This window comes from Ordospora pajunii (genome assembly GCF_021821965.1).
Source record: "Ordospora pajunii strain FI-F-10 chromosome Unknown Cg_01, whole genome shotgun sequence".
Lineage (NCBI taxonomy): Eukaryota > Fungi > Microsporidia > Ordosporidae > Ordospora > Ordospora pajunii.
In genome coordinates this window covers 23,492-36,027 of record NW_026848116.1, presented here as the reverse complement: position 1 = coordinate 36,027, position 12,536 = coordinate 23,492, and the positions used below count along the sequence as shown (strand labels likewise).

The 12,536-nt window shown below is 41.1% G+C and overlaps 16 protein-coding genes across 16 annotated transcripts; 8 read left to right on the top strand and 8 right to left on the bottom strand.

Moving 5' to 3' along the window:
- Nucleotides 1-132: 132 nt before the first annotated feature.
- HK407_01g00380 (uncharacterized protein) lies at nucleotides 133-630 on the top strand (the record flags this gene model as incomplete). Its single annotated transcript, XM_060420041.1, has 1 exon — nucleotides 133-630. One exon carries the CDS (start codon nucleotides 133-135, stop codon nucleotides 628-630), a length of 498 nt encoding a protein of 165 aa, XP_060277603.1.
- A 117-nt stretch (nucleotides 631-747) lies between these two features.
- On the top strand, nucleotides 748-1,053 carry HK407_01g00370 (uncharacterized protein; the record flags this gene model as incomplete). The annotated part of the gene is made up of 1 exon (XM_060420040.1): nucleotides 748-1,053. The coding sequence occupies one exon, from the start codon at nucleotides 748-750 to the stop codon at nucleotides 1,051-1,053; it is 306 nt and encodes a 101-aa protein (XP_060277602.1).
- A 15-nt stretch (nucleotides 1,054-1,068) lies between these two features.
- HK407_01g00360 (uncharacterized protein) lies at nucleotides 1,069-1,380 on the bottom strand (the record flags this gene model as incomplete). The annotated part of the gene is made up of 1 exon (XM_060420039.1): nucleotides 1,069-1,380. The coding sequence occupies one exon, from the start codon at nucleotides 1,378-1,380 to the stop codon at nucleotides 1,069-1,071; it is 312 nt and encodes a 103-aa protein (XP_060277601.1).
- Nucleotides 1,381-1,579: 199 nt separating this feature from the next.
- HK407_01g00350 (putative golgi membrane protein) lies at nucleotides 1,580-3,046 on the top strand (the record flags this gene model as incomplete). Its single annotated transcript, XM_060420038.1, has 1 exon — nucleotides 1,580-3,046. One exon carries the CDS (start codon nucleotides 1,580-1,582, stop codon nucleotides 3,044-3,046), a length of 1,467 nt encoding a protein of 488 aa, XP_060277600.1.
- Nucleotides 3,047-3,183: 137 nt separating this feature from the next.
- HK407_01g00340 (uncharacterized protein) lies at nucleotides 3,184-3,438 on the top strand (the record flags this gene model as incomplete). Its single annotated transcript, XM_060420037.1, has 1 exon — nucleotides 3,184-3,438. The coding sequence occupies one exon, from the start codon at nucleotides 3,184-3,186 to the stop codon at nucleotides 3,436-3,438; it is 255 nt and encodes an 84-aa protein (XP_060277599.1).
- A 171-nt stretch (nucleotides 3,439-3,609) lies between these two features.
- HK407_01g00330 (uncharacterized protein) lies at nucleotides 3,610-4,350 on the top strand (the record flags this gene model as incomplete). The annotated part of the gene is made up of 1 exon (XM_060420036.1): nucleotides 3,610-4,350. One exon carries the CDS (start codon nucleotides 3,610-3,612, stop codon nucleotides 4,348-4,350), a length of 741 nt encoding a protein of 246 aa, XP_060277598.1.
- Nucleotides 4,351-4,388: 38 nt separating this feature from the next.
- HK407_01g00320 (iron sulfur cluster assembly protein) lies at nucleotides 4,389-4,802 on the top strand (the record flags this gene model as incomplete). Its single annotated transcript, XM_060420035.1, has 1 exon — nucleotides 4,389-4,802. The coding sequence occupies one exon, from the start codon at nucleotides 4,389-4,391 to the stop codon at nucleotides 4,800-4,802; it is 414 nt and encodes a 137-aa protein (XP_060277597.1).
- Nucleotides 4,803-5,064: 262 nt separating this feature from the next.
- HK407_01g00310 (mediator of RNA polymerase II transcription subunit 6) lies at nucleotides 5,065-5,610 on the top strand (the record flags this gene model as incomplete). Its single annotated transcript, XM_060420034.1, has 1 exon — nucleotides 5,065-5,610. One exon carries the CDS (start codon nucleotides 5,065-5,067, stop codon nucleotides 5,608-5,610), a length of 546 nt encoding a protein of 181 aa, XP_060277596.1.
- A 7-nt stretch (nucleotides 5,611-5,617) lies between these two features.
- On the bottom strand, nucleotides 5,618-6,412 carry HK407_01g00300 (uncharacterized protein; the record flags this gene model as incomplete). Its single annotated transcript, XM_060420033.1, has 1 exon — nucleotides 5,618-6,412. The coding sequence occupies one exon, from the start codon at nucleotides 6,410-6,412 to the stop codon at nucleotides 5,618-5,620; it is 795 nt and encodes a 264-aa protein (XP_060277595.1).
- Nucleotides 6,413-6,577: 165 nt separating this feature from the next.
- HK407_01g00290 (ribosomal RNA small subunit methyltransferaseN EP1) lies at nucleotides 6,578-7,135 on the bottom strand (the record flags this gene model as incomplete). The annotated part of the gene is made up of 1 exon (XM_060420032.1): nucleotides 6,578-7,135. One exon carries the CDS (start codon nucleotides 7,133-7,135, stop codon nucleotides 6,578-6,580), a length of 558 nt encoding a protein of 185 aa, XP_060277594.1.
- A 118-nt stretch (nucleotides 7,136-7,253) lies between these two features.
- Nucleotides 7,254-7,907, bottom strand: HK407_01g00280 (forkhead protein; the record flags this gene model as incomplete). The annotated part of the gene is made up of 1 exon (XM_060420031.1): nucleotides 7,254-7,907. One exon carries the CDS (start codon nucleotides 7,905-7,907, stop codon nucleotides 7,254-7,256), a length of 654 nt encoding a protein of 217 aa, XP_060277593.1.
- Nucleotides 7,908-8,054: 147 nt separating this feature from the next.
- Nucleotides 8,055-9,173, bottom strand: HK407_01g00270 (actin; the record flags this gene model as incomplete). Its single annotated transcript, XM_060420030.1, has 1 exon — nucleotides 8,055-9,173. The coding sequence occupies one exon, from the start codon at nucleotides 9,171-9,173 to the stop codon at nucleotides 8,055-8,057; it is 1,119 nt and encodes a 372-aa protein (XP_060277592.1).
- Nucleotides 9,174-9,254: 81 nt separating this feature from the next.
- On the bottom strand, nucleotides 9,255-10,463 carry HK407_01g00260 (uncharacterized protein; the record flags this gene model as incomplete). Its single annotated transcript, XM_060420029.1, has 1 exon — nucleotides 9,255-10,463. One exon carries the CDS (start codon nucleotides 10,461-10,463, stop codon nucleotides 9,255-9,257), a length of 1,209 nt encoding a protein of 402 aa, XP_060277591.1.
- Nucleotides 10,464-10,627: 164 nt separating this feature from the next.
- HK407_01g00250 (uncharacterized protein) lies at nucleotides 10,628-11,083 on the bottom strand (the record flags this gene model as incomplete). The annotated part of the gene is made up of 1 exon (XM_060420028.1): nucleotides 10,628-11,083. One exon carries the CDS (start codon nucleotides 11,081-11,083, stop codon nucleotides 10,628-10,630), a length of 456 nt encoding a protein of 151 aa, XP_060277590.1.
- An 80-nt stretch (nucleotides 11,084-11,163) lies between these two features.
- HK407_01g00240 (uncharacterized protein) lies at nucleotides 11,164-11,694 on the top strand (the record flags this gene model as incomplete). Its single annotated transcript, XM_060420027.1, has 1 exon — nucleotides 11,164-11,694. The coding sequence occupies one exon, from the start codon at nucleotides 11,164-11,166 to the stop codon at nucleotides 11,692-11,694; it is 531 nt and encodes a 176-aa protein (XP_060277589.1).
- A 43-nt stretch (nucleotides 11,695-11,737) lies between these two features.
- On the bottom strand, nucleotides 11,738-12,436 carry HK407_01g00230 (uncharacterized protein; the record flags this gene model as incomplete). Its single annotated transcript, XM_060420026.1, has 1 exon — nucleotides 11,738-12,436. The coding sequence occupies one exon, from the start codon at nucleotides 12,434-12,436 to the stop codon at nucleotides 11,738-11,740; it is 699 nt and encodes a 232-aa protein (XP_060277588.1).
- Between the last annotated feature and the right edge of the window lie 100 nt (nucleotides 12,437-12,536).

Sequence of the window (12,536 nt, the reverse complement as noted above, 5' to 3'; positions counted from 1 at the left end):
TTTTATATGATAATATTTGTATATAGTAAATTTAGGAAGAGATGTGTTGATATGTCATGGAGTTTTTAAAAGGCATTATTGGAAATGCACTCCTTTATGAGTATATAAATGCGATGGAATGCTAATCCTAAAATGATTTCGAGGGCAATGATGAAGATAGGAGCAGCATGCGTATTGATGAGTAAAGTATACAGTAATACGCTTACTGGAGAACAAGAAAAAAGTATTTTTTCAACAAAAGGAAGTGAATCAGAAGCGGTGCAGGATGTTGAACGAACAAAATCAGACGATAAGTATGGCATTGCACAGGCTGAAGAAGCAGCTACATCTAATGTAGAAAATCCATCATCTGTTGAAGAAGGAAGTGAATCAAAAGCGGTACAGGATGTTGAACGAACAGAATCAGACGATAAGTATGGCATTGCACAGGCTGAAGAAGCAGAAAACTCAAATAAAGATGCTACAGCTCTACCACATAGCGCGCCATTATCAAATGCAGATGGAAAACCACAAGCTATGAAACGCGTAGCTAATGGCAATAAAGTCCTGAGTGCAGAAGAAATAAAAAAAAGGGACGAAGAGTTTTTGAAAAATTTTGCAAGAGTTAAGGATATATCAGAAAAAATATAGAGCGATTAGCGATTCACTAAACGAACACAAATAATAAAAAATAAATTTATTATGTCATGTCATGTTATGTCATGTTATGTTATGCTATAGTATATACGAAAGCAAACACCCATAGAGATGAAGCTGGTTAGGCTATTAAGAAAATGTAGGAATGAAAGAGTCGAAATTGAGACTAAGGATAAAAGACGAATCGCAGGAACAATGTGTTCGGTTGACAAGCAAATGAACGTAGAACTCAATGATGCAGTTTCTGAAGGCAAACACATTGGAAGCTACAATATACGAGGAAGCTCAATAAGATATATTATATTTAGGGAAAGCATGGACTTCAAGCCATTACTTATAGATGACAGACCCAGAGCAAAGGCCTGCTCTGATGAAAAAAGCACAGAGGAGCCGAAGAGAAGGAAAACACAGGTGTAGATTGTATTTAAATGTTTATTTCTTATCAAAGTCTTTCTTTTTCTGCACGATTATTCTCTTTCCTTTCAGAACGGATCCGTTGAACAGTAGTGCCATTTCAATTGACTTTTCTGATGCAAAATCTATTGTTGCATACTTCTTGGATCCGCTTCCAAGCATGTTTATCCTTGAGATGACTCCGCATGATTTAAAGTGTGTAGAGATGTCTTGATTTGACGCCGAAGTGTCCAGATTCTTGATGTACACGGTGAATGCACATTGTAGAGATGAGTCAAGATACTCGCCTTGCATGCGTAGTAATTTTTGTGCATCTGTTTCTCCATCCATTGCTAAGGTGTGCAGTGCAAATAATTAAGTGGCGGTTTATTGCTCTGTGAATGTAATGAGCGCATGATTGCATAAGCAATATGCATCTAAATTGTGAATAATGCAATATCACAATAGGGTCGAACGAATAGCATATTCTGGCTATCTATTTGCTATCTAATAAAAGCAGATGAATAAAAAAAATGCGATCCGTAGCAGAATGGGATTGTGCATATCAAAGATTGGGATTTTGCAGATATTGAAAGTGACCAGCGGGAGTATATCGCATGCGAACGGCATTCTTCCGTTTGTGCATTCGATAACTGGCTTTAATGCAAAGCCGGTAAATAGTAAGGACGATGTGCTGATGATCAACAAGGAATGGGAGGAGGAAGTACTCATGCTTGAGATACTTGACATGCGGTGTATGGAAACCTTCTTTATTGAGATACCGAAGAAGAATAACGAAGGCCTTGGCATTGCAGTGAAGTTCCATGAGAGTCCTGTTGCTCTTCTTTCGATGCAGGTGTTACGAATCCATCCGAACTCGCCTGTAGAGAAGTGTAGAATGCTGGTTGGAGACTACATTCTTGGGATTGAAAATATGCATTCGTTTGATGAGGAAGATCTACTGGAAACGTTGTATTCGAAGCGAGGGCAGGCTGTGCCGATTGTAGTGTACAACGATGATCTTGGATATGTAAGGGTTGTGCGTGTTGAGGTTGGAATGGAGATATTGCTGGGATGCCAGATAGGAACTGGAGAGATGTATAGGATTCCGTATGGAGCGAGAAGCAATCGGCTTGAGCTTAATGCGGCAGTTATCAAGAAAGATATTGACAGGCTGGATCGGAGGATTCGTGGGAAGGAGATTATTGATCGTAGGATGAGTCGGGAGGTAGTAGAACGCAGGAATTCATATCCAAGGTTCCTGAATGAGGGCTATAATGGCATGCATCAGAAAGAGCTTATATATGATGTATATTCACTGCACGACAAGGAGTTGCATGATACAAAGCCATCGATGAATGTTTTGCTGGACATTGAAGATGATTGTGAAATGCCTATGTATGCTGCTGATGATGCTATGTCAGCCAGTTCAATAGAAACGAATGGAATTAATCTACATGGTGATAGCGAGAAGAATATCATAGAAATACTAAATAATACAAGCCAAGACGATAACTTTGATTTTGAGCATGAGCTGCCTTTAGTGTGCAGTATCAACAAAGGCGAGCATGTAAATGAAAGTCATCAGACTATTTATACAGGATCTAATGAGAGTGCAAGGCATTACGAGTCAATAAGTACTGAAAATATTTATGAGCCAGATGCAAATATGCAAAGTGTGTCTAGGTATGAAATGCAGCAATGCCCATTGTGTCTGAAATTCCATGACGATGAATTTGATGATACAGAGCGCTATGATGGCAGTAGGAGAGCGGAAAATGTAGAATACAAGCATGGATATGAATCTGATTACTGTGTAGAGCATCATCCAAATGAGGAGTTGTATGTACAGGAGTATTTTTGCAGTAGCAATGAATATTTAGAGGATTATGATGTAAAGAAGCATTCAGTGGAGCATGAGATTGATCTTGAAAAAAGTATGCTTGAATCAGAGAACAAGATAGCCCAAGATATTATGGAAATGAAGATCAAAAATGACATGGAATCCAATGACTAATGGCTCTGGGCCTTCATGATGAATAATTTGGATGTGTGTCTGCTGGCACATGTGATACGAACGATACTTACAGCAAGAATGGAGCATTAAAGCATTCTGATGTGCATCAATATTTGTATGAAGGCAGACGCCCTTGAATGCCGGGAGGATTTAAGTCGAAGTATTCTGACACGAATCTGTTTTTTGATGGACGGAGGAATCTGTACAATGCAAGAGATTACATTGATATGAAAGTGAAGAAAGATAAGAGCGCTGTTGATGTGCTTAAGAAGCAGTTTCTTAGTAAAGAAGATAAAATGGTTGCGTTTCTGATTGAAAATAGGGATCTGAATAATCCGGAGATCAAGAAAGTAGAAACAAATGAGTATAGACTAGGTAGATTTGTTAATTGACATTGTAATCGTGCATGTATGGCAGGGGCATTGAGATAATTGAGCACATGGATTGGAAAGCTTTATGAATAAATAAAGATTATGATAGCACAGATATTTTACTGAAACGCTGTTTTCTGAAACTTCGTATGGTTTCAACTCTGAAATAATTGCTGTAAAGTGGAAATCAGAATGCAAGCAAGATTTGAAGAAGCTCTTCAGCAAGAGTATGATGGGTATTTGAATAGCTACAAGGACATTGCCTATAGTGCAGGGCTTAACCATTCGACAGTGTGCTTTTTACCGAGCCAGCATGATCTTTCTGGGGAGAAAATCGAGATGTTTAGTATTGATCTTACAGCGGATGAGATGTGCCTGGTGGATGGATACTTTCTACTGTACAGTAACGGAGTCATCAGAATATACAGGTATGACACGAGGTTCAAATGTGCAAGGATCAGGAAAATAGAATCGCATCTTTTGATTTTCCTAATCAGGCGAGGAAGGATAAGCAGAAAATGCAGGTTTCTATTCTACAATGTGCTCTTGAACTTGATCAAGAGTAATGAAAAGAAATATGACCAGAAGCTGAGTGATATTATGTGCTGCATGTGTGCTGACTGGATGTCGAGCATAAGGCTTGGTATGAATGGCGAGATTGCATGCACATATAAAAATGGAGAGAAAAGAGTGTTTAATGCAAAGCTGCAAGTCATATCGTCGGCAGGGTTTGCGTGCGTGAACGACTCAAGCGTTGTTGAGAGCAGGCATCAAACGGTCATTGTAAGAAAGGACGGAGTAGAAATAATTCGAAAAGATAGATCGTTCAAGAACGTACTGGCGATTCCTGCGATAAAGCAGCATTCTGTAATAGCAGATGCTCTTTTTGTGCTTACCAGGAACGGCATAAAGGTGTTGAGATTTGGTAAGTAAAGTTGCAGCACATATAAGCAGTATTAACAGCCCTGTATATGCCACTGCTGGACGAGCTGAAGGATATCAAAGGAAAGTACAGTGCGGATGTTGTCGACCACTTTGAAAGGCCAAGAAACATAGGGTCGCTGGACAAACTGGACTCCAGTGTTGGGACAGGAATAGTTGGTGCTCCAGCATGTGGAGATGTGATGAAGCTGCAGATCAAAGTAAGCAGTAACAATGTAATTGAAGATGCTAAGTTCAAAACGTTTGGATGTGGGTCTGCAATAGCATCTTCGAGCCTGGCAACAGAATGGATCAAGGGAAAGACAATAGAAGAATCGTTGAAGATATCAAATAAGGATATAGCGAAAAGACTGTCGTTACCACCAATCAAGCTGCATTGCTCGATGCTGGCTGAGGATGCAATAAAGTCTGCAATCAAAAACTATCTTGACAAGAATCGTTAAGTGGGGCAAGCATGCTTATGAGCTGCAGTAAGTAATTAAAGAATTATGTTTACTGTTGTGTGCTTTGTATTGATGCATTGGTGTACTAGAATGTGGTTTGTATGAGTAAACGAGCATATCATTAATTATAGATCTTCTTACAGGCATACCGCGCGTAGATTGTGTCAGGTATGTGCATTGTGATATTTTCATGCATTGGTAATTAGTACTTATTATACCTGGTGGGGATTGATGTAAAGTCGATTAATGATTAATCGATCCCATGGAAGGAGGAGAGGAAAGTATCAGCTTTGTGAATCAGCAGTTCCTCAGCTCAAGACCACTTGATGAGAAGAACATCCTGGAGTACTTTTCAGGATCGCCTTTCTATGACAAGTCGTGTAACAACGAGATATTAAGAATGCAAACACAGTTCAGAGGATTGGAGTACAGCAAAGCCACACTCTCAACAATGGCAGGGATTTTCTACGAAGTTCTGAGCACCAACACAGAAAAAACACTGTTCGTTGTTTCCAAATCATATAATCACATAACACATACAGAGATGCTTGGCATTTACTACATAATGCACGGATATGTGTACTCGGCACCTACAAACTATTCGATCTACAGGAGCAGGATGACGGACTCGATGTGGATGCTGAACTCGTTCATAATCAAGATGATGGACAGGAAGAAATTCAATCCATTTTCAATACAGAGAAGAAAGCAGAGCACAAATAAGATTGAGGACGGAAGCAGCTTGGGATTCATGATGGATGTGTTCAATGAGTTCAGAAAGGAGCTTGAGCCAAGAAGACAGCAATAGGAAGTGTTTATTTTTGAGGCTTATCAGAAATTACAGGAATGTTTCGCTTCACTTCCTCCAGCCATTCCCTTAGCTTACAATAAACCTTTATGTTTTCGTATGCCTGCTTGCTAGTGTTGACATACTTAATAATGTAATTGTATATTATATCTCTAGCCTTTGTTATGCCTATCTTGTACAAAAGATTCTTCAAAGTTTCTTCTTGCCTTTTAAGCTTGTATATGGTGTCCTTGAAGTACTCCTTTGCTCTAAGTATGTTTGCCTCCACATTGAACAATTCTTCAGACAGTACATCCTTTCTTTCCTCAATATCACTCATCAGTTTCTGTATACCTTGCAGCATTGGATACGGCGCAGGAAGTGCAGGAATGATGTCATTGCTATTCACCCTATCATTCGAGTCTAAATAAGGCACTATCTTTGCATTAGGCATCGCAAAGTAGTACGGATAGTTCAGATTTGTCTTGTTTACGTATGGCGAAGCCTGTATGAATTGATCCTTGGTGTATATTTTAGGTATCATCACGTTGTCCTTAGGCAGCGGAAACACCGTGGGCTTGACTTCCGGAAAGTATACTGCACATTCAGGCGGCAAAACACTTGCTTGATACATGTAGCATGCCTGGCCTGAGGCTTGTTGTGCTAACAACGACGTTGAAAGGTCATTTTTTGGAATCACGGGATTCATTATCGGTGCAGTATTCGGCACTGCTGTATTCAATATACTCATTCCAGAAAGATTAGCGTCTCCTTTCCCTACTCCAAATGCCACACTAAGAAACATTAACTTCCTAATACTCATCGTAAACTAACCTCTATGGTGTTATAAAGCAATTCCTAACGAAACATTTGTTTTAGTCTTTTTGATGTTTTATGGCCTAGCAAATTGTTTATATATGACACACGTATCATCTAAAGCATAACAAAACTCAGATAAACGCCAATCAGCTAAGCACACCGCATGCAATTAGAAGATAGCAAGTATCTCTTCAAGTATGCATGCTAGTTTCAAACAGCAGCTCTCAGCAGAAAGCTTGTATTTGGATACACTTACACAGATATTGTCTTCATTGTCAACACTTCTATTCTCTTCTGGATCCATACTAATGAAAAAAACAACTCCATTTGCAATAGAAGCCTTGATGCCATCAATGTTTATCCTATTTCCACGAGAGCAAAGCCTCATATGCATGCTGTTTGGTGGTAAATGGGCCTCTATTGGATTCTTTATTACCTTTGCGAGAAATACTCCATTGGCTGCTTTAACAGAGTATCTTCGCAGCAAGTAGTGCATCACTTCATTGAACTCACTGGGATCATCAGGAATATCAAAAAGATGGCTCATCTCAATCAAAACGTTTTTAGTCGAGTGGATGTATATTTGAAGATTTCCAGACTTACTCAATGCAGACCCAAGCATTGATTTGAGAACCCTATGCAGTTTAAACATGCCAACATCTTTCCTGTCTCTTTCATCAAATGTAGGAACTGCATCCTCCAAAACAACAGTTACTTTTGCACACATCACAGGGGCTGTACCAGTACACAATCAAACACCAGCAATTACTCAAAATATAACGCAGCCAAACTAAAATAGCTCACAAGCAATACATACCATACATCTAATTTGATTTATTTCTTTCTTACTTGAATGAGAAGATATAATTTGAGCACGAGGAGTCTTCAATAAGATCCAGACAATACTCCTTTTGGTATGCTTGGTCAAGGCAATCCCCAAGACTTGTCAGGTTCCCGTCGAATATCGTTGTGTGCCTCTCAAACGGAACTTCAGTAACTCCAATGTTGTCAAAGAACCCCTGCTGGGATCCAAGGAGTTCGGAAATTGAATTGATGCCTTTTCCTAGGCCTGTGGTGCGATGAGCATTGAATGGATATTTATTCCTGGGCTTACAGTTTCTCTGTGTGCCCTTACTGCTTTGGAACTCGTAGTTGATTTTCCAGAATGAGCCTTTGCCTGGGTTCACAGAAGTCCTTGGGACTTTGTAGAACGACTTGTTGAGGCTCAGATTGTGCCTGATTGAGTTCTGCCAACCGGTTTTCTTGAGAGAAAAGTACGGATGCTTCAATGCAATATAAGAATATATTTCTTTGAGTGTCAGCATTCCTTCCACACTGCTTTCAATTGCTTCTGTTATAAGGTCTGCATAAGATACACCTGGGCGTCTTCCCTTTCTGCACTGATCATCTATACTCTCACAAAAGCTTACTCTAGTATCGTCCTCGGCATATTTTGATGCTGTATTCATACCGCCATGCTTCTCATCCTTCCCAAACATATAAACAAACGAAAAATGTTTACTTTAATGAGCTTGATTGATTTCATCTATCAACTAATATTGTTGGCTTATCCCGAATTATCATCTATTCCATGACTCTCAAGTCCAGCGTAACATCACACATACAACAAAACCCAAATGTTTGAATCAGACGCACTTCCTGTGAACAATCGATGGCCCAGATTCCTGATACTCGGCCTTTGTGACCCACATCTGCTGGAATGTAGACAGTGATGCCAATATCGATCCTCCTATCCACACACTGTACTTTCTCTCTGGCGGCGCAACCACCCCAAGCTTGATCGTGGGCGGTGCAAGCGACTTAATCTCGTTATGAATTCTCTCTGCAAGCCCCGGATACATCGTTGTTCCTCCAGAAAGAACAATGTTCCCATACAGCTCCTTCCTTATGTCCACATCACACTTCATAATCGAGTCATAGATCGTCTGGTGGATCCCCTTCAACTCTCTCCCAGTAAGTTTCGGTTGGAACAAAAGCTCAGGCGCTCGGAATCGCTCGTTGCCAATCGATATCACTTGCCCATCAGGCATCTCATAGGTCTTTGTTATCGACGCCAAGTGCTCCGTATTCCTCATGTCCTCCTCGTAGTTTAACGACACATAGCACAGCTTTTCCTTAATGTCCCTCACTATCTCCCTCTCTGCAGTAGTTGTAAACGAATTTCCACTCTCAGTCAGAATCAGCTGCAGATAATCCGTCAGGTCCCTTCCTGCAAGGTCAATCCTGCTAATTGCATACGGAAGCGAATACCCTTCATATATCGGAACAACATGTGACACTCCATCCCCAGAATCAAACACTATCCCCGTCGTTCTTCCACTTGCATACAACGACAAAACAGCTTGGATCGAAATGTAGAATGACGGCACATTGAATGTCTCAAACATAATCTGTGTAATCTTCTCCCGATTTGCCTTCGGATTCAGTGGCGCTTCAGTAAGCAGCACAGGATGCTCTTCAGGTGCCACTCTCAGTTCATTGTAGAACGTGTGGTGCCATATCTTCTCCATGTCATCCCAATCATTGACTATTCCGTGCTCAATAGGATACTTTATCTGCAGAATCCCTCGCTTCGTCTGTGCCTCGTCTCCAACATATGCATCCTTCTGCCCCATTCCAACCATCACTCCTTTGTGCTTCGGCCTTCCAACTATACTCGGAAACACTGCCCTTGGTGCATCATCTCCTGCAAATCCCGACTTCACCACTCCAGATCCAATATCAATAACAAGCGCTTGGGCCATCTCAGACATGGGGGTGTTTTTTTTTTTCTTTATGTACACCTGACACCCAAACACAGCAATTTCATATATTCTATCCACACATCACATGCCAAGCCCCAGGCGCTTCCTAATTGCAAGGTACCTTTCTGTAACCCTGATCATCTTCCTCCACCTTATAAACTCCAACGCCATCCTTGCATGCTTCTCCTTCATCTCCATGTACATACAATATTCATGCAGAAAATTTGAAAACACATACAGATTCTTCTTTTCAAGAAAGATTCCTTTGTTGACAGGCTTGTTTCTCCAAAACCCATGGAAACATATTCGGTAAGGAAACCCAAGCATGTATGCCATCTCCTTTGCATAATCATGCCCAACATAAACACAATCCCTCGGAATAAAGTTCACATGGAAATACTCTTGGTACATCGACTCTCCAAATCCCTCTACCACAAGATCCTTGCCTTGCCATGGCGCATATAGTCTAACAGCACCTTTCTCTTTCTTTACAATTCTGTATGGCTTCACTCCTTCAACATCCTTTCCAACCTTGTACAGCTGCTCCCTGGTTTTTAATCTCACTACACATTCTCGTAGGTACACCGCTTCTCCCTTGAACTTTTCACATGCTGCTCTTTTGGGATAAATGCATTCATTCCATTGCAGCATCGACTCAACAATGTATCTTGGATGCCTTCTCAACACTTCTACAGTCTTCGGAACGACACGCATTCTTTCATTGTCAAGATCATCAAAACAATCAATCATCTGATTGCCATTCATTACCATTGCTTTGCAGATTCCTGCTTCGCCAATCTTTCTAATTGCATATCTGACTGCTGAGTGTTGCTTTGCGCATGATGAAAAGCAATAAGACTGGTCTACCACTCTTTGCATTGCATCAATAGATACTACACATGCATTGTACATTCTGTGATGCTTACTAACCATACTCAGAACCCTGCTTTCGACAAAACATTCAATCTCGTCGCCAAGAACAATGTATATCCTGCTTGCAATACCAAAGGCAATGCACAGCCTAAAAAGCAGAATCATTCTCAGTACCTCATCTTCTGGCTCTTTGCTCTGCGTGTATATCTTTAATCGTTCAAGAACATGGAAATCAATGCTCTCATTCACATCAGGCTTCTCTACATTCTTCAAAACTCTTACAAACACCCACAGTATCTTATGCAGCATCTCAATCCTCATATCATTCACATTCCTTATCATTGCATCCGGTTGTCCATCTCCCTCCATTGCATATTCCTCAACAGCCTCTTTCCAGCCGTCATCTTCATCAATCATCTAGAGGGAGGGATCGTGGTTCTCATCGCTCATTTCCATCATACACTGCGCAGTACATACTAAAAAACACACCTAGCACCCCTCATTCCTGCTACAAACACAAAACAACACATCTTGAACTTTTTATTCATCAACTTGCCACAAACTTCCATGCCACAGGTGCACTACAACTCTTGTGCTCCATCTTTCTCATTATTACCAGTAGCCGCAACATTCTCCTCAGGTTTAGCATCTTCATCCCTCTTTTCCTCTACATCATTATCTCCAGTATGCCCTGTGAATTGCTTCATAATATCGTCAAGCATCTTCCTGATATCCTCCTCAGTCAGGTCAAATGGCTTGCTAGCAGAGTCCTCTCCATTCTCTTCATTAGTCGTGGAAGAACTCTTCGATTCAGTGCTCTTCGTTGTCATCGTTTCATTCATCCTTGTGCGTAGCTTACTCTTCACCGTCTCAAACACTTGCTGAGCCTTCCTCAAATACACCACACCCTGGCTGTAAATGCTTTCATAACACCCTCTTGCTCTGTTGACCATCGCCGTGTAGTTGCATTGAGACGCTTCCGACGTACACATCACAACCAGTGGCAAGAACATCATCACAATGCCTCCAATCCTCATATGGGGGTATTTTTTTGCCGAATTTAACACACATGCATCCTGCCAAACACTCCAAATTGGCTTGCCGTCGCTCCCCACAAATGGCAGAGCCACGATTCAACTTCGAAGACTACATTGTAAACAAGCTTGGGCTGCGTGAAGAATGCGAAATATATTGCATGCCGTACCAGACAAACTCTTGCAAAGACAGGAATTGCCCGAGGCAGCACGTGAAGCTTAGCAGTGCTGTTGTATGCAAGCACTGGCTACGTGGACTTTGCAAAAAGGGAATAAAATGTGAATTCATGCACGAGTACGATCTTTCCAAGATGCCCGAGTGCTATTTCTTCAGCAGCTATGGCGAATGCATGAATCCAGAATGCAACTACATCCACATAGATCCAAACAGCCAATCTAAAGAATGCGCTTGGTATAACCGTGGCTTCTGCAGGAATGGCGCATCATGTAAAAATAAACACATACGGAAAAAACTGTGCTACAATTACTTTCTCGGATTCTGTCCAAAAGGTCCAGATTGCGATTACGGGCATCCAAAGTCAAACACGAATCCCATGAAAGAAATATCGCACAGCGACATCATCCAGAAACCATCAAACCTTGCTGCCTCATAAAACCAACTCTCCAATAAAACAATTTATTCCACGGTATATCCTTTCACCTTGTGCATTCTTTTAGAGCCTTGGCGCTCTTTTCGCAAAACTCTAGGTGCGCCTCTGCAACTTTCTGCAACACTCCTGAAATCCCCTTGTTTCCAACAAAAAGTTCCATTTCATTCAATGTCTTCAGTGCACTGTTTTCCAGTTCCTGTTCCATATCGCTTTCTTTCTTCGTTGACTCCGGCGTCTTATTGGACTTTGACCTTCTTTCCATCTCAAGATCATACCTCAGATTAATTATCTTCTTGCGACTCTTATCAATCATATTCGACTTATCCCTCAGCTTAGATATCTTGTTGATCTGCTCCTCAAGCTTCTTATTCATCTCATCCTTCAATCTAGATATCTCTGCATATGCCTGATAGTACTTCATTCCAATATCGCTCAGCCCAGAAGATACTCCGATCTTCGACAGCTCCAGCCCAACCATCCCATTCGTCTCATATATGTCGTGGTTGCTGAAATTCCCAATCTTCGATGTCGACGAAATCAGATTCACCTTCGAATACACAGATTTCATCGTGCTGCCTCCATACTCATACGTCTTCAGCCATGAAATACTCTCAATTATCTCCTTCAGCTTGTCCCTGAATCCCTTATACACACTCTCAGTATCCTCATATCCATTCACCAGCTTCACTTCGGTATAGTCAACCTTATTCAACTTCATTGCAATCGACCTTTGTATGTCCTTCATTGTATCCTTGTCCATGGGCTTCTCCTCAACAAATAATTTATATTAATCGCCCCTTTTCATCTCCATCCCTCCCCGCATCAATCGCATTCCCATATACTAA